At 35.9% G+C, this 26019-nt stretch overlaps 1 protein-coding gene and 1 pseudogene across 10 annotated transcripts in view; both read left to right on the forward strand.

Annotated features, from left to right (window-relative positions):
- Positions 1 to 26019, forward strand: part of DOCK7 (dedicator of cytokinesis 7) — a 235837-nt gene that overhangs the window by 40252 nt on the left and 169566 nt on the right. For all 10 annotated transcript variants that reach the window (XM_032136382.2, XM_032136374.2, XM_032136373.2 and 7 more), the window contains exons 8-12: positions 10062 to 10128; positions 11716 to 11865; positions 13052 to 13132; positions 15155 to 15320; positions 21458 to 21600. In XM_032136382.2, coding sequence (XP_031992273.1) covers positions 10062 to 10128; positions 11716 to 11865; positions 13052 to 13132; positions 15155 to 15320; positions 21458 to 21600 — 607 coding nt within the window. The remainder of the gene's footprint in view (positions 1 to 10061; positions 10129 to 11715; positions 11866 to 13051; positions 13133 to 15154; positions 15321 to 21457; positions 21601 to 26019) is intronic.
- LOC116457935 (large ribosomal subunit protein uL13-like) lies at positions 4908 to 5488 on the forward strand (annotated as a pseudogene).

The following is a 26019-nucleotide window of genomic DNA, read 5'->3' on the forward strand; positions in this document are numbered from 1 at the left end:
GTCTCTGGTATCTCTTCCTCTTCTTATAAGGATACCAGTTCCATGGAATTAGTTCCCCAGTCTTAGGACCTCATTTAACCTTAATAAGCCCTTAAAGGGCTTATTTCCAATTACAGTCACATTGGGGGTTAGGGCTTTAACATATGAATTTTGGGGGATGATATATTTCATACCATAACAATACCTGTTAGTAGTCACTCCTTGTTCTCTCTTTTCCTCAGCCTCTGACAATCACTAATTTTCTTTCTGTCTCTATGAGCTTACCCATTCTGATTATTTCATGTAAGTGGAATTATATGTGGCCATTTGTGTCTGGTTTCTTCATACAGCATAATGTTTTCAACGTTCATCTATGTTGTAGCATATATGAGTCGGTTTTTTTTGTTGTTTTTTTTTTTTTTTGAGATGCAGTCTCACTCTGTTGCCCATGTTGCCCAGGCTGGAGTGCAGTGGTGCGATCTCGGCTTACTGCAACCTCCGCCTCCTGGGTTCAAGCGATTCTCCTGCCTCAGCCTCCCGAGTAGCTGGGATTACAGGTGCATGTCAACACGCCTGGCTAATTTTTTGTATTTTTAGTAGAGATGAGGTTTCACCATGTTGGCCAGGATGGTCTCGATCTCCTGACCTCGTGTTCTGCCTACCTCAGCCTCCCAAAGTGCTGGGATTACAGGTGTGAGCCACTATGCCCAGCCGAGTAGTTCATTTTTTTATATGACTGAACAATATTCCACTGTGTGGATACACCACATTTTGTTAATCCATTTATCAGTCAGTGAGCATTTGGGTTGTTTCTACTTTAAAAAGAAAAATAGCTTTATTGAGGTATAGTTCACGTATTATGTGGTTCACTCAGTGTATATTCAGTGTACAATTCACCAGTGAATTCACCCAGTTCAGCAAGCATACAATTCAGTGGATTTCAGTATATTCTTAGATCTGTGCAACTATTATTACAATAAATTTTAGAGTTCTTTCATCATCCCAAAAAGAAATCTCATATTTGTTAGTAGTAACTCCCTGTTTTCCTCAACTCCTCCATCTGTAGGCAACCACTGTCCTACTTTCTGTCTCTACAGATTTGCTTATTCTGATTATTTCCTATAAATGGAATCACGCAATATATAGTCCTTTTTGTTTTTTTTTTAAACTTAGTTTTCATAGTGTTTTTAAGGTTTGTGCTGTAACATGTGTCAGTACTACCATTTCTTTTCATTGCTGAGTGATATTCCATTGATGCACATGCCACATTCTATTTATCTATTAATCAGTAATGATTGCTTCCACTTTTTGGCTGTTACAAATTAAGTTCATAATTTGTATATAGGTTTTTGTGGGACATGTGTTTTCATTTCTCTTGGGTATACACCTAGGATAGGAATTATGGTTAGTATAGTAACTCCATGTTTAACTTTTGGAGGAATTATCCAGACTGTTTTCCAAAGCAGCTGCACCATTTTACATTACCAGTAGCAAGTTAGGATGATTCTAATTTCTTCATGTTTTCACCAATATTTGTTATTATCTGTTTTTTTTTATCATAACCATTTTAGTGGATGTAAAGTGGTGTGTCATTGTAGCTTTACTTATGATCTTCCTGATTAATAAAAGTTTAAGTTTGTTATTTCTCAGAGAAATAAAATATAGAATTTTTTTTGTACAACTATTTTCTTTAACTTTTGTTTTGTCACTCATTAAAAATTCTAAAGTAAAAAAAAAAAATTCTAAAGTAATAATTATATACATTTGATTTGTCTATGATAAGAAAAGTCCAGGTTTAAAGTGAGGAAGAACTTGAGGTCACAAAAGTTCAGAAACAGTCAGAAATGATAGTTTTACTTTAGCTAATTATAGAAACTGATATATTTTTGAAAATCATTTCTCTTACATTTTGTTCCCTAAGAACAGCCTTGCTTTATCCTGGTTGAGAACATTATTTCTACTATTAAGAAGACTGTTAGTCAGTAACATAGTGATTTATACATTCAGGGGAGTATCTTCTAGGCATGGTCAAGTTGATACGAATTTAGCCAAGAAATGCTAAGAAATCATAATTTCCCAGGAGTAAGTGTTCTGTAGCTAATTTTACATTAGGGCTGTTGCTCATCCTGGTTTTAATGGGCTACAAGGGAAAGAGCTTGGCACGCAAGCAGGATGGAAACACTCCTGCATAAATGCCTAACACCAGATTTCATGAGAGTAATATTAGAAATAGTAGTGATATTTGTTTGCTGCAACTTCGGCTCTGGCAGGGAAAAGTCAGACAGGAAACAGAAAAAATAAAAAGAGAAAACTCTTGAGAAGTCCAAGTCATAAGCTTACCAACTATATGTGTGGCTCAAAAAATTCCAAGGCAAAAGTTTAGTTTAAAGTGGTTCTAGATTGCAGTGGCCCGAGGTACCTGGCAGAAGCATACATCAATTGATTGTTTTTAGAGGAATTCACTTTAAAAATCTAGGCCTCAAAATATTTTTACAGATTAAGTTTCTGCTCCAGTCGTAAATCAACAAACATGGCAAAACAAACTGCAGACCTGAAGAGGACTACCAGTCAGATTTAGAATATAAGTACTTTTAATATATATAAGTAAATAATTATTTTAAAATATTATAAAGGAACAAGAGACTCTTAGAATTGACCAGGAAGATTTTTAAAAGATTCATTTGATCTTTTTCAAGATTTTATAATTAAAATTATAAATCCATTTAGGTGGGCTCAACATAGATTAAACTGAAGACTGAGTAAGTAAACTTGATAAAACTGAACAAGTTTATACAAAATGTACACAAAGATGTAAATAGATGGAAAATAAAGTGATATCAACAAAAAGTCTAATTTGAATTCTAGAATGGAAATAACTTCGGAAAGAAGAAAACAATTATTGAAGAGATAATGGCTGAGAATTGTTCAGAATTTATGAAACATAGTAGTAACTCTCAATTCTGGATGTCTAGTAGGATCTAGGAAGAATAAATAAAAAGAAATTCATATCCAGACTAAACATAGTAAAAATGGAGAATACAAAACCAAGAAACTATATTAAAAGCGGCCGGAGAGAAAAAGAGATCCTATGCAAAGAAATTACAATTAGCCTAACGGCTGATTTATCACAGCAGCAATGGAAGCCAGAAGACACTGAGTGTTATCTTCAGTGTTGTTAAGAGAAAATAATTGTTGACCACAAACTTCATACCCAGTGAAATTACCTTTCAACAAACACATTCTTGAAGCAGTTAGTTTTTGCTGCAACTGTAAACCACCTTAAGATGTAATGTTTTAAAACAACAAATGTTCAGTATTTCTCATAATTCTGTGGGTTATCTGGGTAGTTCTTGTAGTCTGGGCCAATTTGGTTGGGACTGGATGATCTATAAAGGAGTTACGCATGTCTGGTAGTTGGCAGGCAGGTTGGTCTAGGAGTCTCTCGTTTATATATTTGGCAGTTGGCTTAATGTCAACTGGGAAAGTAGCTATGCTTTTCCCATTGTCCAGTGGGCTGACCTGGGCTTGTTCATGTAGTGGTGGAAGGGTTTTCAGAAAAAGGAGAGTGGAAGCTGTAAGACCTCTTGTGGCCTTGGATTAAAACTCTTACAGCATATCATTTATTGATCAAAACAAATCACAAGGCTAGCCTGAATTCAAGGTATGGAGAAATGGACTTTTCTTAATGGGAGGATCTGCAAAGAATTTGAGTTCATTTTTTTGAAATCTGCAAATGATGAGGTAAATAACTTTTTATACTGATAAAAAATTGTTAGTATTTTCTACAACATTTTATCACTAAAAATGTAACTTCTAAAGGAATTACTTCAGGAAGAAAGATTTTAGGTAGAAGAAGGAATGATGAACAAAGAAAGAAATTGAAAAACATAAAGGTAAACCTGTGTTTGCTGTAATAGAGTCTAGTTTATGAGGTTAAAATAATTAAGATAGAACTAAAAATCAATAACACAATGTATAAATTGGGGGTCGATTAGGGTTAAAACATTCTAAGATCTTATTGTTTGGGAGAATAATAAAGATATTGATTAATATTTTAAAACTTAACTATGTACTTTAAAAGTTCTTGAGTAACCATTAAAAAAAATAGAAATGTAAATTGTAGGCAAAGGAGAAAAACTGGCTTGAAAGTGGAGCTATAAGACAGTCCAAGAGAAAGAAGGCAAGAATGGAAAAACACTTAGAAAAAGTAGAACAGGCCAGGCACAGTGGCTCACGCCTATAATCCCAGCACTTTGGGAGGCCAAGGCAGGCAGATCACCTGAGGTCAGGAGTTTGAAACCAGCCTGGACAATATGGTAAAACCCATCTCCACTAAAAATACAAAAAATTAGCTGGGCATGGTGGCGTGCTTCTGTAATCCCAGCTACTTGGGAGGCTGAGGCAGGAGAATCGCTTGAACCTAGGAGGTGGAGGTTGCAGTGAGTAGAGATCACGCCATTGCACTCCAGCCTGGGTGACAGAGCAAGACTCTGTCTCAAAAAAAAAAAGAGAAAAAGTAAACAATAAAAATAAGCTGCTAGAAATGAATCCAAATATAAGTCTTAAGAATAAGTATAAATGGACTAAACTATCCATTTAAGAGACAGATTATCGGACTGCATTAATTAAAAAAACCCAGTTACATGTCTTTTATTAAAGAACAGGCAATCCATGTAAAACATAAGCACCCAGAAAGATTGAAAGTAAAAATATATATTAAGATATAATAGCAAATATTAACCAAATGAAAGCTGAGGGAACAATATTAACATCTTACAAAATTGACTTTAAGTCAAAACAGAGGGTCAACACATATTGATAAAATGTTAAAAACTGTACTATAATTGTTTGTAAGCAAATATGAAAACACACCCAATTTAGCCTTTCCCAGGTGGCTGCCAAAGTTGGGAGGGGGAAGGCCCTGGTGCATGAGGCTGAGGCCATCTCCGGGTTGCCCAGCGGCCATTGTGGCCAAGCAGGTACTGCTGAGCTGGAAGGTGGTGATCATGTGTTGCGAGGGCATCCACATTTCTGGCAATTTCTACAGAAACAAGTTAAAGTACCTGCCCTTCCTCTGCAAGTAGATGAACACCAATCCTTTCTGAGGCCCCTACCATTTCCAAGCCCCCAGCCACCTCTTTTGGTGGACCATGTGAAGCATGTTGCCCCACAAGACCAAGTGAAGCCAGGCTGCTTTGGACCACCTCAAGATGTTTGATGGGATCCCACTCCCCTATGAGAAAAAGTGGATGGTAGTTCCTGCTGCCCTCAAGGTTGTGTGCCTGAAGCCTGTGAGAAAGTTTGCCTACCTGGGGCTCCTGGCTCGTGATGTTGGCTGGAAGTACCAAGCAGTGACAGCCACCCTGGAGGAGAAGAGAAAGGAGAAGGCTAAGATCCACTACTGGAAGAAAAGACAGCTCATGAGTCTATAGAAACAGGCCAAAAGAACATGGAGAAGAAAATTGACAAATACACAGAGGTCCTCAAGAGCCGTGAACTCCTGGTCTGAGCCCAGTAAAGACTGTTTATTCCTCATGTTTGGCCTGGCCTGCCCGTCTTTCATTGCTGCCCTGGGATGTGGGGGACCCAGGAGGGGCAGTCCAGGTGCCACAGGCAGCCTAGGATGTAGGAAGCTGGGGTCAAGGAACAGACTTTAGTCACTGCCTTTCTATAAGGTTACTTTAAGCCACTCTAAGAATTGTGCAGACATAATTTGTCTATGACCTACTTGTTCATGAAAGAGTTTTAGAAGATCAATAGTAGGAACAACCAGCTACTTTGGTTTCAGTAGTAGTAGCAAAAGGGAGCTGGAACGCTATTTGGAGGGGAACTCTACCTTGTGAATAGGGCATCTGTTTTAACTTCCCACCTGGTCATATGCTATACTCTGTAGCTGTTAGAATGTGAAACAACGCTTGGGGGACAGCATGAGTTTGCTGTTGTACAAAGGGTATTTACAGACATATAGACTGGGAATATGTGCAACCAAGAGGTTATAGGCGTTGCCCTTGCTCCTTCCCTGTATTTTGTGATCAGAATCAAATAAATTACTTTTAAAGGGAACAAATATGCACACACACACTTAATTTTTCCTTTGTTTTTTTTTGAGGTGGAATCTTGCTTTGTCACCAGGCTGGAGTGCAGTGGCAGAATCTCGGCTCACTGCGACACCTCCGCCTCCCGGGTTCAAGTGGTTCTCCTGCCTCAGCCTCTCTAGTAGGTGGGACTACAGGCGCCTGCCACCACGCCCGGCTAATTTTTTGTATTTTTAGTAGGGACGGGGTTTCACTATGTTGGCCATGTTGGCCAGGATGGTCTCGGTCTCTTGATCTCGTGATCCACCCGCCTCAGCCTCCCCAAGTGCTGGGATTACAGGAGTGAGCCACCATGCCCGGCCCACACACTTAATTTTTAAAAGACCTAATAAATAAGTCACATCTTATTTGTAATGTCTTACGGTAGGCCTTTGGTGATTAAAAAATGATTTTTTCTTTCATTGTTGTAAGTATTCTCAACATTTTAAATAAGTGAATATGTAGAGTGGTACATTTATAGTGAATAAAAAATACCTGTTTTGCGTGTAATAGCCATTGAGTATTGCTCAGCAAGTAGCATTTCTTGAAACATGCCTATGTTTGGTAGTATAGAATAATGTGGCATTCTTTTTTTTGAAGTTACTCAAATTGTGTACTGAATCCATGAGGAATATACTTTTAAAAAAAAAAAAAGAAAAAACTCTACATGTACATTTTTGGCAGTATAAATTCCTGTTGAATTTATAAATTCTTGTCTACTTAAAGTAGAGCTCACTGGATTTGTGTTGGTTTCTTCAGTTTATTTTCTCCAGAGTTCCGTCCTTTGTTCATGATAGTAATAATATGGATCTTTAAATACTGTTTAAGAATATTATAAAGTTATTGGCTGGGCCTGGTGGCTCACACCTGTAATTCCAGCACTTTGGGAGGCCGAGGCAGGCGGATCACCAGGTCAGGAGATCGAGACCATCCTGGCTAACATGGTGAAACCTCTACTAAAAATACAAAAAATTAGCTGGATGTGGTGGCGTGCACCTGTAATCCCAGCTATTCGGGAGGAGGCAGGAGAATGGCGTGAACCCAGGAGGTGGAGCTTGCAGTGAGCCAAGATCGAGCCACTGCACTCCAACCTGGGCGACAGAGCAAGACTCCATCACAAAAAAAAAAAAAAAAAAAAAGAAAAGAGTATTACAAAGTTTGCACTAAGTTACACATTGGGATACTAATTTTCTTTCTTTTAAAATTTTTTTTTAAAAATTAGAAATTGGATCTTGCTGTGTTTCCCAGGCTGGTCTTGAACTCCCGGCCTCAAGTGATCCTCCCACCTTGGCCTCTAATTTTCTGAATAAGTAAATTAGCATTTCACTTTGATCTGCTTTTGTTTATTTTTAGCTGAATCTGCAATTTATATGAAAATACAAAGGGCCAAAAGAGGCAGGACAGTTTTGAAGAACTTTATTTAAAAAAACCCAACCAGATATGAAAACTAGTATGAAACTATGTACTTAAGACGGTATAGTATTGGTACATGATTAGACAACTAGAGCACTGGAATAGAGGAAAGAGCTAGAAAAGTCTGTACTTGATAGATTCCCACTTTATGTACAGTAGTACTCTACAAACATGTAAACATTTTGCCAAATGAATGCTGTTAATATTATGTAAAATTATTTCATTAAACATGTATTACTTCAACTAAAAAAAAGGAGCTAAAAAAAGACCCACATGTTTATGCATTTTTGATTTGTAATAACAGTGGACATTTTTTATAGTATGGAAAGGATAATCCTTTCAATAAATTGGCAAGACAGTTGGATATCTGTTTCTCTCCCCTGCTTTCCTCTCTGTGTCTATCTGTCTTGTCTATGTATGTGTTTTTCATACATACACACACACACACACACACACACACAATTTGTATCATGTGAGGCAGTGGTCAAGTTTCCTATTTTCATATCTATATATATGAAAATATATATATTCATGAATATATATATATTTCATGAATATATTTTTCATGAATATATATATTTTCATGATCATGAAAATATATATATTCATGAAAAATATATTCATGAAATATATATATATTCATGAAAAAATATATATATTCATATATATAGATATGAAAATAGGAAACTTGACCACTGCCTCACATGATACACAAAATTTTTTTTACAGATTGATAGTAGACATAAATGTGAAGGACAAAATGGTAAAGTTTCCAGAAGATAATGTAGGGATTATCTTTATGATCTTATAGAAAGAAAAATATTTCTTTGACATGACACAGAAAGCACTACCCCTAGAAGAAAACATTGACACATTTTACTTCATTAAAATGGACAACTTTTGTTCGTCAAAAGACGCAAGAGAAGATAAATCATAGAGAAGGAGAAGGTATTTCCAACACATATACTTGGCAGTGTGCTCATTTCTAGAATGCATAAAGAACAACAAATTGATGAGGAAAGAGTCAAACGATAAATAGAAAAATGGGCCAACCGAAAATATCCAAATGGTCAGTGGATATATGAAAAGATTCCCATGAAAAATCCAGTGGGATACCACTTATTTACTGGATTGGCCAAAATAAATGGACCGACAGTATCACAAGGATGCAGAGTAGGTTTTGTAGAGGTTGACACATGGACAGGATCACCAAGATCTCTTTTCATTTGACTTGTAGTTGGGTTTTACTAAGGGATGTATCAGCAGGAAGTTAGAGGGTAGAAGAGAGTTCCCTGCTGAGTCACTTAGATCTGTTGCCTCTTTATTTCCAAGGCCAGTTTCTGTGAAGGACCTTCGGTATAGCTGTCCTTTCTAGTTTTTGGTTATTACTTCCATGTTCTCTTTTAGGTCTATGGTTGGTAATGACTCTTGCTTTTGCTAGTCCCAGGGAATGGCACTCTCTGTAGTTGTTTCCTCAAGATCCTGTCCAAATCCTTGTAAATGTCCCTTTATTAAACTCTCACCCTAATGTAAATATGTTGTGTATTTTCTACAAGGTCCTCAATTCTCTTTTAATACAAAATATGCATTGTGGAGCAGGGTTATTACAATGTCAGCACTATTGACTTTTTTGTCTAGATGGTTCTTTGTTGTCAGGGACTGTCCTGTACAGTGTAGGATGTTCAGTCATATGTCCAACTTCTAACTGCTAAGTGACAGTAATACTCCTGTAGTTTTGATAACCAAAAATGTATGTAGGTATTGCCAAATGTTCTTTGGGGGCAAAATTGTCCTTCATTGAGAACCGCTACTCTAGAGTTTTAGTTAACCTCACATTATATATTATTTCATTCAACAAATATTTACTAGATGTTTACTGTATGTAAGTCATTTTTCTTAGAAATGAGTTTGACATCTCAATTAAGTATACAATTTTGCCGGATTCATATAATGGGAATTACTATGCCAGCATTAAAAATGATGGTAAGAATAATATTTATAACGTGAAAATTTGTCCACAAAATGTTAAGTTAAAAAAGCAGACTACAAAGTATTATGTATACTGTGACACTGTTTAAAAAAATTCGTTTGGCAAGTCCATTTATGCATAAAGTCTAGATGGATTAGGCATTAAACTGTTAATTATGATTCTTTGGATGCTCCTGTTTTCCTCTGAATATTCTAATGTGTTTTCTAAGATTTTTACATTGAATATATTATTTATAATCTGAAAAAACATTAGGCTTTTATTTTTAAAACTTATTTAAAAATGAACATATCTACATATATAAGTGACCGTGTTAGAAAGTGATTAGTGCCTCAGAATGGACATAATATGTCATTAGGCTTTTAGACAATTTGAGTTTATTTGTAGCTGGATAAATTAATTAGGATTAACTAGAGAAGATAAGGTTGATTTAGACTCTGAACGACATGCATAGAACAGTGTATTTCAGGAAGAAGTTTTAATATAGGCAAAGGCACAGGTGTAGAAAAGTGCCAGGTATTGTGATAATTTAGTTTTGGAATCAATTTCTCTCCAACTGTGTATTTTATATTTATTTTTTAATTATTTTATCCTTTTTCTTCATAAAGGTTTGAAATTGAAATTGAACCCATTTTTGCAAGTTTGGCTTTATATGATGTCAAGGAAAAGAAAAAGGTAAGATTATATACTTTGACCATAGTCATTTGTCATAATCATTGGTTTCAGAAACCTGTTTGTTTTATAAGATTGATTTTTTTGAGAACTGTTAAACATAGATCTTTTTAAAAAGGAAATAGAAATTTAATTTATTAGGACTAGTTAAATATTTTCTTATAAATTACTGTAATTGAAAACAGGTTATTGTTTCACTGAAAGAGTTTTAAAAGCAAATAGCAGAAGCAACTTTAAGAAATAGAAAAGACAATACAAGAAAAGCACTTTTGGCAAGCAATACATAACGATAGGAATGACAATGACAGTGAATTTTTATTGACATGATTTTCAAGTTCTCACCAGCGCAAGCTCCGCCCCCCAGGTTCACGCCATTCTCCTGCCTCAGCCTCCCGAGTAGCTGGGACTACAGGTGCCCGCCACTACGCCCAGCTAATTTTTTTGTATTTTTAGTAGAGACTGGATTTCACCGTGTTAGCCAGGATGGTCTCGATCTCCTGACCTCGTGATCCGCCCGTCTCAGCATCCCAAAGTGCTGGGATTACAGGCGTGTCAGAAGGTTATTTTACAACATTTCTTAATTTAATATTCTAAGACTAATATGTAGTAGAAACTTGAAGTGCTGGCCTTGTGGCTCACATCTGTAATTGCAGCACTTTGGCAGGCCAAAGTGGGAGAATTGCTTGAGGCCAGGAGTTCAAGACCGGCCTGGGCAACATGGTGAGACCCCCCATTGCTACTAAAAACAATTTAAAATTAAAAAAAGAAAAAAGGACACTTGAAGTGCCTTCAGTGACTTCTACTGCCAACACAAGACATATTATGGATTTCTTTAATGGAATTCTGCTCTAGCAACTCTTATTTGCTAACTCGAAACTGCTGGGATATTATTCATAAATTTTTTTAAAACTCAATTTGGAATCCATCATCTCAATGATAATTTCTTTGTATACTTCGTTAGAGATTACTTTTTTTTTTTTTTTTTTTGAGTCTTGCTCTTTTGCCAGGCTGGAGTGTAGTGGCACGATCTTGGCTCACTGCAGCCTCTACCTCCCAGGTTCAAGTGATTCCCCTGGCTCAGCCTCCCGAGTAGCTGGGACTATAGGCGCACGCCACCATGCCTGGCTAATTTTTTGTATTTTAGTAGAGATGGAGTTTCCCCATTTTGGCCAGGATGGTCTCTATCTCCTGACCTTGATCCCCCCACCTCTAATTAAAAGAATTTGGAATGTGGTTGTTTAGAATATGCTTATTATGTTTTCCAAATAGCTTGTTTACTTTTTTTACTTTGATTTAGGTATGTGAAGATTGGTCTCAGTGAAATATAAACTTTACATTAGAGTATAATATCCTACTATCTGTAGATAAATAAGTAATTTTTTTGAGAATTATTTAACATGAATGTTTTTAAAAAGAAAATAGATATTTAATTTATTAAGATTAAATGTTTTCTTATTATGATTACTGTAATTGAAAACAGGTTATTGTTTCATTGAAAGAGTTCTAAAAGTAGCAGAAGCAGCTTTCTTTTAAGAAATAGACACTTTAAAATGTACAGATTTTAAAGTTTAACATATTAATGTTTTTTAGATTTCAGAAAACTTTTATTTTGACCTTAATTCTGAGCAGATGAAAGGGTTGTTACGTCCACATGTACCACCTGCTGCCATTACCACCCTGGCAAGATCAGCAATTTTTTCTATCACTTATCCTTCCCAAGATGTTTTTCTTGTAATAAAGGTGAGAATAATGTTAAATATATTTGTTTATTTTGTAGTGTCTGTATACTTGTCTGTCAGTATTATAAACTTTTCAAGGGCTAAGATTTGACCTTTACTTATTTTTTTTTTCATCTTAATATTCTTTAACACAATATTGGACATACACAGTAGGTGCTACCTAATTTTCTTGAACTCTTTATTAGAATTCTTCAGTGAAACAGAACTAATAGGAATATATGTATCTTATATCTGTTTTGTTTATTGTAGTTTTTAACTACATTTTCATATCAGGAAGTATGAGACTTTCAACTTTCTTCTTTTTTCCCTAAATTTGTTTTGATTATTCAGGGTCTCTTGAGTTTCCCTATGAATTCTAGGATGGGTTTTTCTATTTCTGCAAAAAAAAAAAAAACATTGAGATTTTGATAAGGGTTGCATTAAGCTTATAGATTGCTTTGGGTAGTTTTGACATCTTAATGATATCAAATCTTTTCAATCCATGAACACAGGATTTCTTTTCATTTATTTGTGCCTAATTTAATTTCTCTCAGCAATGTTTTATAGTCTTCAGTGTATATAGATCCTTTACTTTCTTGGTTAAGTTTATTTGTAAGTATCCTACTCTTTTTGATGGTATTATAAATGAAATTTTTTTTTTAATTTCCTTTTTCGATTCCTCATTGCTAGTATGTAGATTTTGTATCCTGTAACTTTGTTGAATTCATTGATTAGTTCTAACAGTTTTTTTGGTGGCATCTTTAAAGTTTTCTACATAAAAGATCATAGCATTTGGGAGATAATTTTACTTCTTCCTTTCCAATTCAGATGCTTTATGTATTTTTCTTGTTTAGTTCTCAGGCTTGGGCTTCCATTACTGTGGTTAATAGGTGAGGCTTAGATGGGCATTCTTGTCTCATTCATGATGTTAGAGGAAAAGCTTTCAGTCTTTAACCATTGAGTATGATGTTAACTGTGGGCTTTTCATATATGGCCTTTATTATGGTAGTTTCTTTGTATTACTACTTTGTTGAGTGTTTCTGCCATGAAAGGGCACTGAATTTTGTCTGTTTGTTCTACAGCAATTGAGATGTCATGTTTTTTTTTCTGTCATTCTGTTAATGTGTTATATTGATTTTCATATATTGAACCATCCTTGAATTTCAGGCTTTTAAAAGCTTAATCTTAACTTTTTTTGCCTTTGACAGCTAGAAAAAGTCCTGCAGCAAGGAGACATTGGAGAGTGTGCAGAACCATATATGATTTTCAAAGAAGCAGATGCCACCAAGGTAGAATGTTATGCTTCTCATTTCCCCCACTTATTACTATTGTAACTTGGGAGAATGCTATACAAAGCATATTAAAGAATTTTACTAGTACTATATTTTTTTCTGTAGGCCCACTTTCTATCTTCCTTTCTTCTTTATTTAATTTGTCACCTAGCCTTGTCATATGCTGTGGTATTCTTTAAAAATCTCTTCTATCTCAAAACTGATTCTTTAAATTTTTTTCTTCATGGAGGGAACTAAATTAATTCAGTTTAACTCCTGAATAATTAAAGGTTTTCTTTATTTATAAAATCGTGATATTGATAGAACTTTTCCTAGCAAAATAGAAGTATTCTTGGCTTCCATCTGACTGCAGATTATTAAGGAATATAGTAAAAATATAATAGTCTTTAAAAAAAGAAAATACAGCCTTTTTTTGCCATCAGATGGCTAATTTTTAGATTTTTTTTTTTCTTTTGAGACAGAGTCTTGCTCTGTTACCCAAACTGGAGTCCAGTGGCAGTATCTTGGCCCACTGCAACCTCTGCTTCCTGGGTTCAAGTGATTCTCCTGCCTCAGCCTCCCGAGTAGCTCGAATTACAGGCATGTGCCACCACACCCAGCTAATTTTTGTATTTTTAGTAGAGACGGGGTTTTATCATGTTGGTCAGGCTGGTCTTGAACTCCTGAACTCAAGTGATCCACCTGTCTCAGCCTCCCAAAGTGCTGGGATTACAGATGTGAGCCACCATGCCCAGCCTAATTGCTAGAATGTATATAAACTTATAAAAGCAAAAAAAAGTTGGATAATTGATAACAAATTTCAGATACTTTGGGTTAGCTACAAGAATACAAGTGATCTTTGGATCTTTGAACACAAGATTTAATACTGGAACTTCCGGGAGAAGTATGCTTGAGGAATACTGGGTAAGCAACCCAAACCCAGAAAATGTTTTGCTGTTTTCCCAAGGTTCATAACAAGAACTGAGCTTTTTCTGTAGATCTGAGCACATGATATTCTTTTCTTGATCCTTGATTACCTGGCTGAACTAATGGTTAAAGTATAGTATTCTGGCTGTCCCCAGGTTGTCATTTTACAAATTAAATTTGCTCTGTTACATAGTGCTCTTAAATATACTAGCAGCTTATTCTGCTCTTTGCTTATATTTACATACACTGATAGAATTAAGTATATTTGAAGTATACTTAAAACAAGGAACTGTTTTAAGGGTATAATAGAGATAGTAATAAATAGTGCTATCATTTAGTTATTGTTTCATCTTTTTCTAGCCCTGAGTCCCAAGGTAGGACACTGTCATAGTGTATACTTCAACATCCCATCTGCAAAGAGTATATGAGAGAGGTAGTATAGGTTTTTAGTCTTGAGTGTTGATTGGCTTTTGCAGGCCACCTCGTGATGTTTGTTTCAGGAGTAGCCTAAAAGTTGAGCCAGCCTCAAGATGTCTTCCAGATATGCTTGTACTATTAAATATTTGGACCGTTAGTATTTTTCCAGCATTTAGTCTTCTTCTAATACTTTTTACTTTCCTTCTTTTATTACATCTCTGAGCTTGTTTATCATTGGCCTATTCGTGCTTCCCCACTCTTAACTCATGGTTGTTATAAGTTAGGGACTATTTCAGATTTGCTCAGCTACTTCCATCTTTTATAGAGTAACAAAATTTAACAAATTATAACCTGGAATATTTTGTAGTTACCAGTTGCTGACTAGACCATGGTTATACTTCCTAAAACAATACTTGCAATACATAATACATGTTTGGTACTTGCTCTCTTCTCCCCAGAATAACATAATCACAAACAGAAATTTCAAAGACCTGCTCTGCACGTACATTTGTAGAATGTGTTGAGTTTGTTCACTGGTTAAGATATTGCACTAATACTTCATCTCTGTAAGGTACAGATTTTTTTTCTCTGCTGAGAATTGAGACTTCTCATCCTTTTCCTTTATGTAGTGTGAAATAGCCTTTAATTGATTTCTTTCAAGTATAATCATATAATGTATAAAGTTCTGTTTTGCAGAATAAAGAAAAACTGGAGAAACTGAAGAGTCAAGCAGATCAGTTTTGCCAAAGGCTTGGGAAATATCGCATGCCTTTTGCTTGGACTGCAATCCATTTAATGAATATTGTTAGCAGTGCTGGGAGTTTGGAAAGAGATTCTACAGAAGTAGAAATCAGTACTGGAGGTAAGAGTGTTTCATACAAAACATTTCTAAATGTTTACTTTTTTCTTTTTTTTTTTGAGATGGAGTCTTGCTCTGTAGCATAGGCTGGAGTGCAATGGCACGATCTTGGCTCACTGCAACCTTTGCCACCCGGGTTCAAGCAATTCTCCTGCCTCAGCCTCCTGAGTAGCTGGGGTTACAGGTGTGTGCCACCATGCCTGGCTAATTTTTGTATTTTTAGTAGAGATGGGGTTTCACCATTTTGGCCAGACTGGTCTCGAACTACTGACCTCAAGTGATCCGCCTGCCTCGGCCTCCCGAAGTGCTGGGATTATAGATGTGAGCCACCATGCCCGGCCTCTTTTTTCTTATATAAGCTTGTTTCATTTGTAGACTCTGCAATGTAATATTGCATAAAAAGGATTTTCTTTTTTCTTTTTTTGCCTTTTTCTCATTTAACACCATTATTAAGATATAATTCACCTACCATATAGGTCACCAATTTAAATTGTACAATACAGCAGATCTTCAAATATCTCATTTTGTTTTTGATTTTTTATAATGTTAATGAGGAAAAGAATTGATTCCTGGCTGGAGCTACTGTCTGTGTAGAGTTTGCATGTTCTCCCCAAGTCTGTGTGGGGAGTTTTGGGTACTCATTTCCTCCCCAATCCCAAAGCTGTGCTCATGAGGTGAATTGGCATGTCTTAAGTGGTAGCAGCGTAAAGTAACGTGGGTGTGTGTGTGTGAGTGCACCTGTGATGGAATAGCGTCCTGTCCAGGACAGGTGCCTGCCTGTTGTGCAGGACCCCTATTGACTTTGTTGTGTATAGCATCATATCAGAGAGGCTGAAGAAGAGATGGGGAGCCAGAGAATGAGACATAGGGTTTACTGAGGGAACTTACATGCAGAGTGGCAAGCTGGACCAAAAACCACAGCCACTTGAACAAGCATGCAGTTTATGTAGCATTTTCACTTAGCATTCTCCCCCTAGTAACTTCCACCTGGAAACCCTCATTTAACCCAAAACAAAGGGCCTTGATTCCATGTATGGCCTAGATTTCACTGGATAGGCTAGAAGTTCAGATGTCCTTATCCTCATAGATAAGGAATGAATCTTCAAGTTTGGCCACTCCCAGGTTCCTTAGCTCGGAACTCCGAATACACATTCTTTTTAGACCATAGGGTCATTCTCAGGGTTTGCTTAAGTTACTGCTGTCAGGTGCATTTGTCATACACTGCCTTCTTTCCTGCGCTGCTGGAACAGGCTTCGGCCACTTGCTTCCTTGAACTGGGATAATTGGGTAAATAATTATCCTACTTATTTTTATTAATCTTTCTTAAATGTATGTATAGTGCACATTTATTTGAATGTTTAATATTAGAAGTGTTTTGAATATTTAGAAGTTTGATGAAGTTTTTGTGACCAGAAATATGCTGTAGGGACTTAACTCTTGCTTATATCGATTAACATATGGTAAAATTGATTTGTTAGACAACGTGTTGCTTGAAGTCACAGTTTTGAAGAACTGATACATGATGTTAAGTGAGGACTTACTGTATAGTGTTTTCTTGGTATATTCACAGGATTCTGCAACCACTACTACAGAATACTTAGGTACCCATCTTGGAACACTTTTGTACTCATTAGCAATGGTCAGTCCTCATTCCCCTGGAGTCTTCCAACCTGACCCTAAACAACCTTTAATATATATTCTGTCTCTATAGATTTGTCTGTGCCAGACATTTCATACAAATTGACTTGTATAATATAGTCTTTTGTGGCTAGCTTCTTTCACTTACCATAATGTTTTTCAGGTTCATCCATGTCGTAGCATGTATTGGTATCATTTCTTTTTATTGCCAAATAGTCTGTTGTGTTGATATACTGTATTTATTTATCAGTTGATTTGGGTTGTTTTCGACTTTTAGTTTATTATGAATAATGTTTCATAGTGTTGAAACGTCATGTACAAGCTTTCGTGTGGACCTTTTTTTTTCTTAGATATGTAGCTATATAGCTAGGAGTGAAATTGCTGGGTCATATGATAATTCTGTGCTTAATCTTTTGAAGGACTGCCACACTGTTTTCCAATTTGGCTGCACCTTCAAAAATTCCACTAGCATTCCACTAGTGTATGAAGGTTCCAGTTTCACCATATCTTTACCAATATAACATATTGTCTGCTCTTTGATTATAGTCATTCTAGTGCAAGTGAAGTGGTACTCATTGTAGGTTGGATTTACCTTTTCTTAATAGCTAGCGATATTAAGCATCATTTTGTGTGTATTGGCTATTTGTGTATCTTTCTTGGAGTAATAGGTATTTTTAACCTTTGCTCATTTTTTAATGGCTTTGGTCTTTTTATTATTTATTAATAGTTGATGCCTATTTTTTAAATGGGGTTTTAACCTTCTTGGCATTGAGTTGTAGGAGTTCTTTATATGTTCAGGATGCAAATTCCTTACCTAATATATGATAGCAAATATTTTCTCCGAGTCTGTGAGTTCACTTTTCTTTTTTTTTTTTTTTTTGAGATGGAGTCTCGCTCTGTCGCCCAGGCTGGAGTGCAGTGGCGCAATCTCGGCTCACTGCAAGCTCCGCCTCCCGGGTTCACGCCATTCTCCTGCCTCAGCCTCTCCGAGTAGCTGGGACTACAGGCGCCCGCCACCACGCCCGGCTAATTTTTTGTATTTTTTAGTAGAGACGGGGTTTCACCGTGGTCTCGATCTCCTGACCTCGTGATCCGCCCACCTCGGCCTCCCAAAGTGCTGGGATTACAAGCGTGAGCCACCGCGCCTGGCCTGAGTTCACTTTTCTTGATGGTATTGTTCATAGCACAGAAGTTTTAAATTTTGATGAAATTACATTTTTCTATTTTTTTCTTTTGTCACTGTGCTTTTGGTGTTTTATCTAAGAAACAATTACGTAATATGAATCAAAATTTACTTGTATGTATTCTTGTAAGAGTTTTATAGTTTCAGCTGTTACATTTAGGTTTATAATAATCCATTTTGAGTTAATATTTGTATGTTATGAGGTAGGAGTCCAATTTCATTCTTTTTATGTGGATATCCAGTTGTTTCAGCACCATTTATTAAAAAGGCTATTCTTTTCCCATTGAATTTTCTTAGATCCCTTATTGAAAGTCAATTGACCATTCATGTGGGATTTATTTCTGGACTCTCAATCCCATTCCATTGATCTGTATGCCAGTGCTTTACTGCAGGGGTTCCTAACTCCCAGGTGGCAGACAGGTACCTGTCTGTGGCCTGTTGGGATCCAGGCCATGGAGCAGTAGGTGAGCAGCAGCTGAGCTAGCATTATCACCTGAGCTCTGCCTCCTGTCAGATCAGTAGTGGCATTAGATTCTGGTAGGAGCATGAACCCTATTGTGAGCTGCATATGCAAGGGATCTAGGTTACGTGCACCTTATGGGACTCTAATGATAAATGTAATGCGCTTGAATCATCCTGAAACGATCCCCCCACCCCCATCTGTGGAAAAATTTTCTTCCATGAAACCAGTCCTTGGTGCCTGAAAGGTTGGGGACTGCTGCTATACCATATTACTTTACCTTTGAAGTAAGTTTTGAAATTGAGAAGAGTGGGTCTTCCAACTTTTATCCTGTTTCAAGATTTATTTTGGCAATTTTGGGTTTCTTTTATTTCCATATAAATTTAGGACCAGCTGTCGGTTTGTGCACAAAGGCATCTGGGATTTTGATAGGGCTGACATTGAATCTCTAAGTCAATTTATAGATTGTTGCTATTTTAACAATTTTAAATCTTTGAATCTATGAACATGAAATTTTTTTCATTTATTTAAATCTTCTTCATTTTTTTCAGCGTTGTGTCATTTTCAGTGTACAAGTCTTTCTCTTGTTAAATTTATACCCTAGTATTTTATTGTTTCTTGACAATATTTTAAATGGAATTGTTTTCTTAATTCTGTCTTTAGAATGTCCATTTCTAGTGTATAGAAATAAAATTGACTTTTCTATATTGATCTTATACTCTGAAACCTTTTTGAATTTGTTTACTAAATTCGAATTGTTATTCGTTTTTTTCCCCAGATTTTTTAGGATTTTCTGCATACAAAATCATGTCATCTGCACTTTTCGTTTTCAGTCTGGGTGCCTTTTGTTTCTTTTTCTTTTCTGTCTTTATTAGAACCTCTTCTGCAATGTTTTAGAAATGACAAGAGTGGATATCCTTGTCTTATTCTTGACTTTAGGGAAAATACATTCAGTCTTTCACCATCAAGTATGATATTTGCTGTTGGCTTTTCATAGATGTATTTTGGTAGATTGAGGAAGTTCTCTTCTATCCCTAATTTTTAAAAGTGTTTTTATCATGAAAGTCTGTTAGATTTTGTAAAATACTTTTTCTGCCTCTATTAAAATTTTTTGTCCTGTATCCTTTTAATGTGGTGTTGCATTAAATGTGATGATGTGGTTTTTGGATGTTAAATTAACCTTAAATTCCTGGGAAAAGTCTTGCTTGGTCATGGCATGTAATCTTTTTTATGTGTTGTTGGAGTCTGTTTGCTAGTATTTTGTTTAGGATTTTTGCATCTATATTCATAAGGTATATTAGTCTGTAGTTTTTCTTTCTTTTGATGACTGTGTCTGGTTTTGGTATCAGGGTAATACTGGCCTCATAGAATGAGTTGTGAAGTGTTCCTTCCGTTTTTTTGGAAGGGTTTTTGAAGGATTGGTATTAATTCTTTGAAAGTTTGGAAGAATTCACCAGTGAACCTGTCATGGCCTGGTCTTTTCTTTGTGGTAAGTTTTTTCATTACTAACTCGATCTCTTTACTTGTTTTAGGTCTATTCACATTTTCTTTCATCTTGAGTCAGTTTTAATATAAATACTTTGTATCTTTCTAGAAATTTGTCAATTTCATCAAAGTTATCTAGTTGGTATCTAATCTAAGTGTTGGCCTACAGTTGTTCATAGTATTGCTGTATATTCCTTTATTCCTTTTACTCTGTAAATTCTGTAAGTGATATCTCTTCTTTCATTCCTGATTTTAGTAATTTGAGTCTTTTTTTTTTTTTGGTTCATCATTTTAGCTAAAGATTTGTCAGGTTTATCTTTTGAAGAAACAGTTTTTGGTTTAATTGATTTTTCTGTATGGTTTTTATAGTTTCTCTTTTCCTTATTTCCACTCTGCAGTTGTCTCTTGTAGCCTTCTGCTGATTTTGGATTTAGTTTCTCTTCTTTTGTAGTTTGTAGTTTGTTGAAGTCTGAGGTTATATTACTGATTTGAGATAGTTCTTTTTAAAATAGACATTAATAGCTATAAATCATCCCCCGAGCACTGCTTTAGCAATGCTTTGGTATGTTGTTTTTGCATTTTCATACATCTTAAATACTTTGTAATTTCTATTATTCCTTCTTTATCCATTAGCTATTTTTTAAATGGGCTGTTATACTTACACACATTTGTGAATTCCGCACATTTTCTTCTGTTTTTGATTTATAGTTTAATTCTTCTGTTGTTGGAGAACATATTTTATATGATTTTAATCTCTTTGAATGTATTGTGTCTTGTTTTATGGCTTAGTATATAGACTGTTTTAGAGAATATTTTCTAAGTGCTTGACAAGAATGTATATTCTGCTCTTGCTTAGTGTAGTATAGTGTAGTGTAAATGTCCATTAGATCTAGTTTGTTTATAGTTTTGTGCAAGTATTCTATTTCCTTGTTAATCTTCAGTCTAGTTCTGTTGGTTTTAAATAATAGGATTATCTTGCAAGTACTTTGAATACAAGTTATCTTACAATTTTCTTTCAAACTAAAGAGCTAAGACTGAGGGACGATTAACGATGACTAAAATTTCCCTGTGGTAAACATTTTGTAGTAAATGCATACTTCCTATGTAGCTGTTCCTTGTGGCTCATGATTGGTCATGTCCATAGATCTTTGCATGTTAGAAACTTATTTTTACACCTGTGATGTTGTAAAAAGACAACCACAAGATTTAGGTACTTTGTTACTAATCTCTCCAAAAGCAAAATTCTCCTACTATACTTGATACGCTGAGTGGGTAATTTTCAATTTAGTAGATTCTTCCTTGTGTTTGGAAAGCTACTTTAAAACAAAATTTAACTTTTATGAAAATGAATTTTTTTTTTTAATTCTTTTGTAGAACGAAAGGGGTCTTGGTCAGAGAGGAGGAATTCTAGTATTGTTGGCAGACGATCACTTGAAAGGACAACAAGTGGAGATGATGCTTGTAACTTGACGAGCTTTCGACCAGCTACTCTCACAGTGACAAATTTTTTTAAGCAGGTATTGTTCTGTCATGTAGGAATTTTGGGGAGATGTTTGTGCATAAATATTTTTAGTTTCAGAAAGGTAGTAATTGTACTATACATGTATGTGAGGGTGATTCCAAGAAACTTAAAAACTTTAAGAATAAAAATAATAAAAGCAACTATAAGAATGAGAAACAATTTATATTGTTCCTATTATTTTAGCATTATATTTATTTAAATGTGAAATGTTGACCATGGCTAATAATGCATCAAAATCCATCTTTCATACCTGTATCCTCTTTTTGTTTTTTTTTTTTTTTTCCTTCTTCTTGAGACAGAGTCTCGCTCTGTTGCCCAGGCTGGAGTGCAGTGGCACGATCTCGGCTCACTGCAACCTCCGCCTCCTGGGTTCAAGCAGTTCTCCCTGCCTCAGCCTCCTGAGTAGCTGGGATTACAGGCACCCACCATGCCCGGCTAATTTTTGTATTTTTTAGTAGAGACAAGATACTAAATGTTGGCCAGGCTGGTCTCGAACTCCTGACCTCATGATCCACCCTCCTCGGCTTCCCAAAGTGCAGGGATTACAGGCGTGAGCCACCATGTCCAGCCTGTATCCTATTTCCAAATTGTTAATAGTGTAACTTTTCTTAAACATTGGTTGTTTATGAATTTTCTTTATGAGAATGAGTATGTGGCCTACATGTCTTCCCCACACAAGTATTTTTGGCCTAAACTATCATATTCATAATATGTGAAATAGAACTTTCAGGCCCTAGGAGTGCGTTTTGTGCTAAAGTGAGGTCAGTGTTATTTTTAGAGGTGAATGTATAGATCCAAGATGTTCTCTATCAAAGGTATTTTACTCTTTGCAAACCTGTTCCCTTCACTTTTAACCATGAGTCAAATCTGTATTTTTCCAATGCCAGTCATGATTCTTAATGATAATGAAAATCAGCTTAGTAGATGACACCCAGGTTAAAAAAGAAAAGAAAACATGAGTAGAATAGAAAAAATAGTGCATTGCATGTAGTAAGGTTAAATATTGCTTCAGGGAGTTGTTCCCCCCCTCCCCCTTTTGTATGAGTGTACACATGTATATATGTATATACTAGATTTTGATGTAAAATGGATTCTATGTCATGAATCAAGATCAGAAAATTTTGAAAGTCTTTGTTGTAAATGACTAGGTGACTGGAACCGTATAAGAATGGGGAGAAAATTTGTATTAGCGTAACAAACTGGAGTAGTACATGTTTTGGAGTGGACTAAGGGAAAATGCTAATAATTCCTTCAAAATTCCTTTTTCTGAGATGTTATTCTGAGTAAGAAGAGGAAATCCTGGCTTACTGATATCTCGTAACTTGAGAGGGCAGGAATTGAGGGTAGACCTCAATTGAATGGACCTTGAATAGACAGATAGCAATCTACTTGAAGTCCCCTTCACTGTTACATATCAGTAGTATTCATAGGCAGCTACTCTGAGAAACTCATAGGAAAAAAAGCCAGTGATAAATGTCTCAAATGGTATTGGTCTTTTTATTATGGACAGTAGTAAAAGAGAATCTAGAGAAGACTACACTTGGATAAAGTGATAGACCAGATATAGCTAGGAAATGGGGTAGTAGATTTGCTACAGTGACACAACCTCGCAGTTATGTTACTTTCCCCTCTTTCTACTTCTTCAGCTGCTACACCACTTCTGCTGGTATTCCACAGCTTTCTTTTCATTTCTTCATCCTGCTATTTATCAATAAATTGGTATTATAAGCATAAATCAACAAGCCATCCACCCCCTATCTATTTATCCAACCAGTATTTTTTGAGCATTCATCCCCATGTTCTGGACACTGTTTTGAATACTGTTACTATAACTGGGAAGTAGCACAAAATGATTATGAAAACTTAAAAATAAATGATTGCTGGAAACGTGGAGCAGTGGAAAATGTTTACAGTACAGAAACTGTTTAATATGGTTCTGTATTAAAAATTTTTAACCATGAGCATATACTATTTTTGTAACTATTTTTAAGTAGCTAGAAAATTATGCATCAGGCAAGTGCAAATTAAGTTAAAAACAGAGATTACCATTTTAATTAAGTAGAATTCAAGGCACAGATTTTTCCCTGAATGAGACACAGAAGGCAGTTTTTTCTTTTTCAGTTTATGAGAGATTACTGTCTACAGTAGGGATATAGTAATCATTAGTATTTATGTACAGATTTAAAATGTGTTGGCCAGGCATGTTGGCTCATGCCTGTAATCCCAGCCCTTTAGGAGGCCAAGGCTGGAGGGTCGCTTGAGCCCAGGAGTTTGAGGCTAGCCTGGGCAACATGGTGAGACCTTGTTTCTTTTTTTTTTTTTTTTTTTGAGACGGAGTCTCGCTCTGTCACCCAGGCTGGAGTGCAGTGGTGCAATCTCGGCTCACTGCAAGCTCCGCCTCCCGGGTTCATGCCATTCTCCTGCCTCAGCCTCCTGAGTAGCTGGGACTACAGGTGCCTGCCACCATGCCCGGCTAATTTTTTGTATTTTTAGTAGAGATGGGGTTTCACCGTGTTGTCCAAGATGGTCTCGATCTCCTGACCTTGTGATCCGCCCATCTCAGCCTCCCAAAGTGCTGGGATTACAGGTGTGAGCCGCCACACCCGGCTGACCTTGTTTCTATAAAAATAAAAAATATTAGCTGGGCATGTTGGTGCATACCTCTAGTCCCAGCTACTTGGGAGGCTGAGACGGGAGAATTGCTTGAGCCCAGGAGGTTGAGGCTGCAGTGAGCAGTTATAATGCCACTGCATTCCAGCCTGGGTGACAAAGTGAGGCGTTGTCTCAAAATAAATAAATAAAATGTGTGAAGTCAAAATTATTAGAAATACGTAGATATTTAAAAACAAAATCAAACCCACACAATAGTTTTGAAGACATTTGTTCTATTTGTTGACATATATAAGTTATCTATTTTTTTCAGCGGTACAGGACAGTAAGTAACCAATGTAGAGGAAAGGGTATCAGCTAGACTGCTCCAGTGAACTAGGCTCGTTCACAAGTTTGGAGGTTGGCTGAGATCAGCTAATATAGGCTGACTTCTACTGGGAAGACAGAAATGACTCAGCTCTGTGACATGCCTCTCAAATTCTACTCTCGTCTTCTAGCAGGCTAGCTTGGTCATGTTCTCATAGCTCTGACAAAAGTTCAAGAGAGAGAGCAAATTAAATTGTGCAAATGTTTTTCAAGCCTCTGTTTGCATCATGTTTGCTTACTGGCAAAGCAAGGCATGTGGCCAAGCCTAGGGAGGGAATTGTGCCTCACTCACCAAAAAGGCATGGAAACAGGGAATAAAGAATGGAGACCAATAAGTACCAAAAGAGAAAATATAATTTAATGGGTGAAATAGAAATAATGAAGACTAGAGATAATCTGAATATATTATGAATAAGGACCATTTAAAAATTAATTTCATGTGTTGGCAACTTGGTCTCAAAAAAGTTTATATTATTTCTGTATGCACAAGAAAAGAATATACTTTTTCAACAACTGATGGAACATTTGCAATAATTAGTTATATTGGGTCACTGAAGAAACCTTGTAAAGTCAGATTTTCTAACTGTAACTCAATAAAACTAAAAGCCTTTTACGTTATTAATAAAAACCTATAACCACTTAGAAATTAAGAATTATTTTTTCTAAATAGTGAGATAAAAGATCAATTCTATATCCTTGTTTAAAATATAACGATGAAGAACAAATGGGTTGTGGCTCAAGGTGAGTTGACAGTAATAAAGTAGCCTCAAATATATTCATTACCAAATAAGATAAAAGAACAATATACGAAATATGCATAAAACAATAAAATGTCAAAGCAGGAAGATTGGATTGATAAAATCTAAAGACTGACTCTTCAATAAAAGAATAAAAACCCTAGCTATCTTAATTGTAAGAAGAAAAAAATATTAACATTAAGTTGAATATTTGTGTTAATTGGCTATGGGTAATTTGTTTTTTTCAAGATCTCTTTTCATATTGGTTGAAGTCCTTTTGGAGTTTTCTTTCTGGCCTTAGTATCAGGATAGTTGTGATTTTCCTTAACAGTAGTTTCTTCCTCCTCCTATTCCTCCTCCCCCTCCCTCCCTCATCTAAATCCTTCCTCCCTCTTCTTCCTCTCTCTTCCTCCTTTCTTCCTTCTTCTCCTCCTCACCTTAGCCAGTGCTGCAGATTTTGCATTGGAGAAATTTGTGATATAAAGTTGAAAACGCAAATATGAACTAAAGAGTAATAAATTTATGAGACTCAAATATTTTTATATGTTTGCTTTTTGATTCTGTTTTATGTCTGTGTTCTTATTTTTCTCTTCTCCTTTTCATCTATCTCTAACTTGTATTGGTTTTCTTTCTTTCTTTCTTTCTTTTTTTTTTTTTTTTTGAGACAGAGTCTCGCTCTGTCGTCCAGGCTGGAGTGCAGT

Source organism: Hylobates moloch, unplaced genomic scaffold (genome assembly GCF_009828535.3).
Source record: "Hylobates moloch isolate HMO894 unplaced genomic scaffold, HMol_V3 SCAFFOLD_18, whole genome shotgun sequence".
Classification (NCBI taxonomy): domain Eukaryota; kingdom Metazoa; phylum Chordata; class Mammalia; order Primates; family Hylobatidae; genus Hylobates; species Hylobates moloch.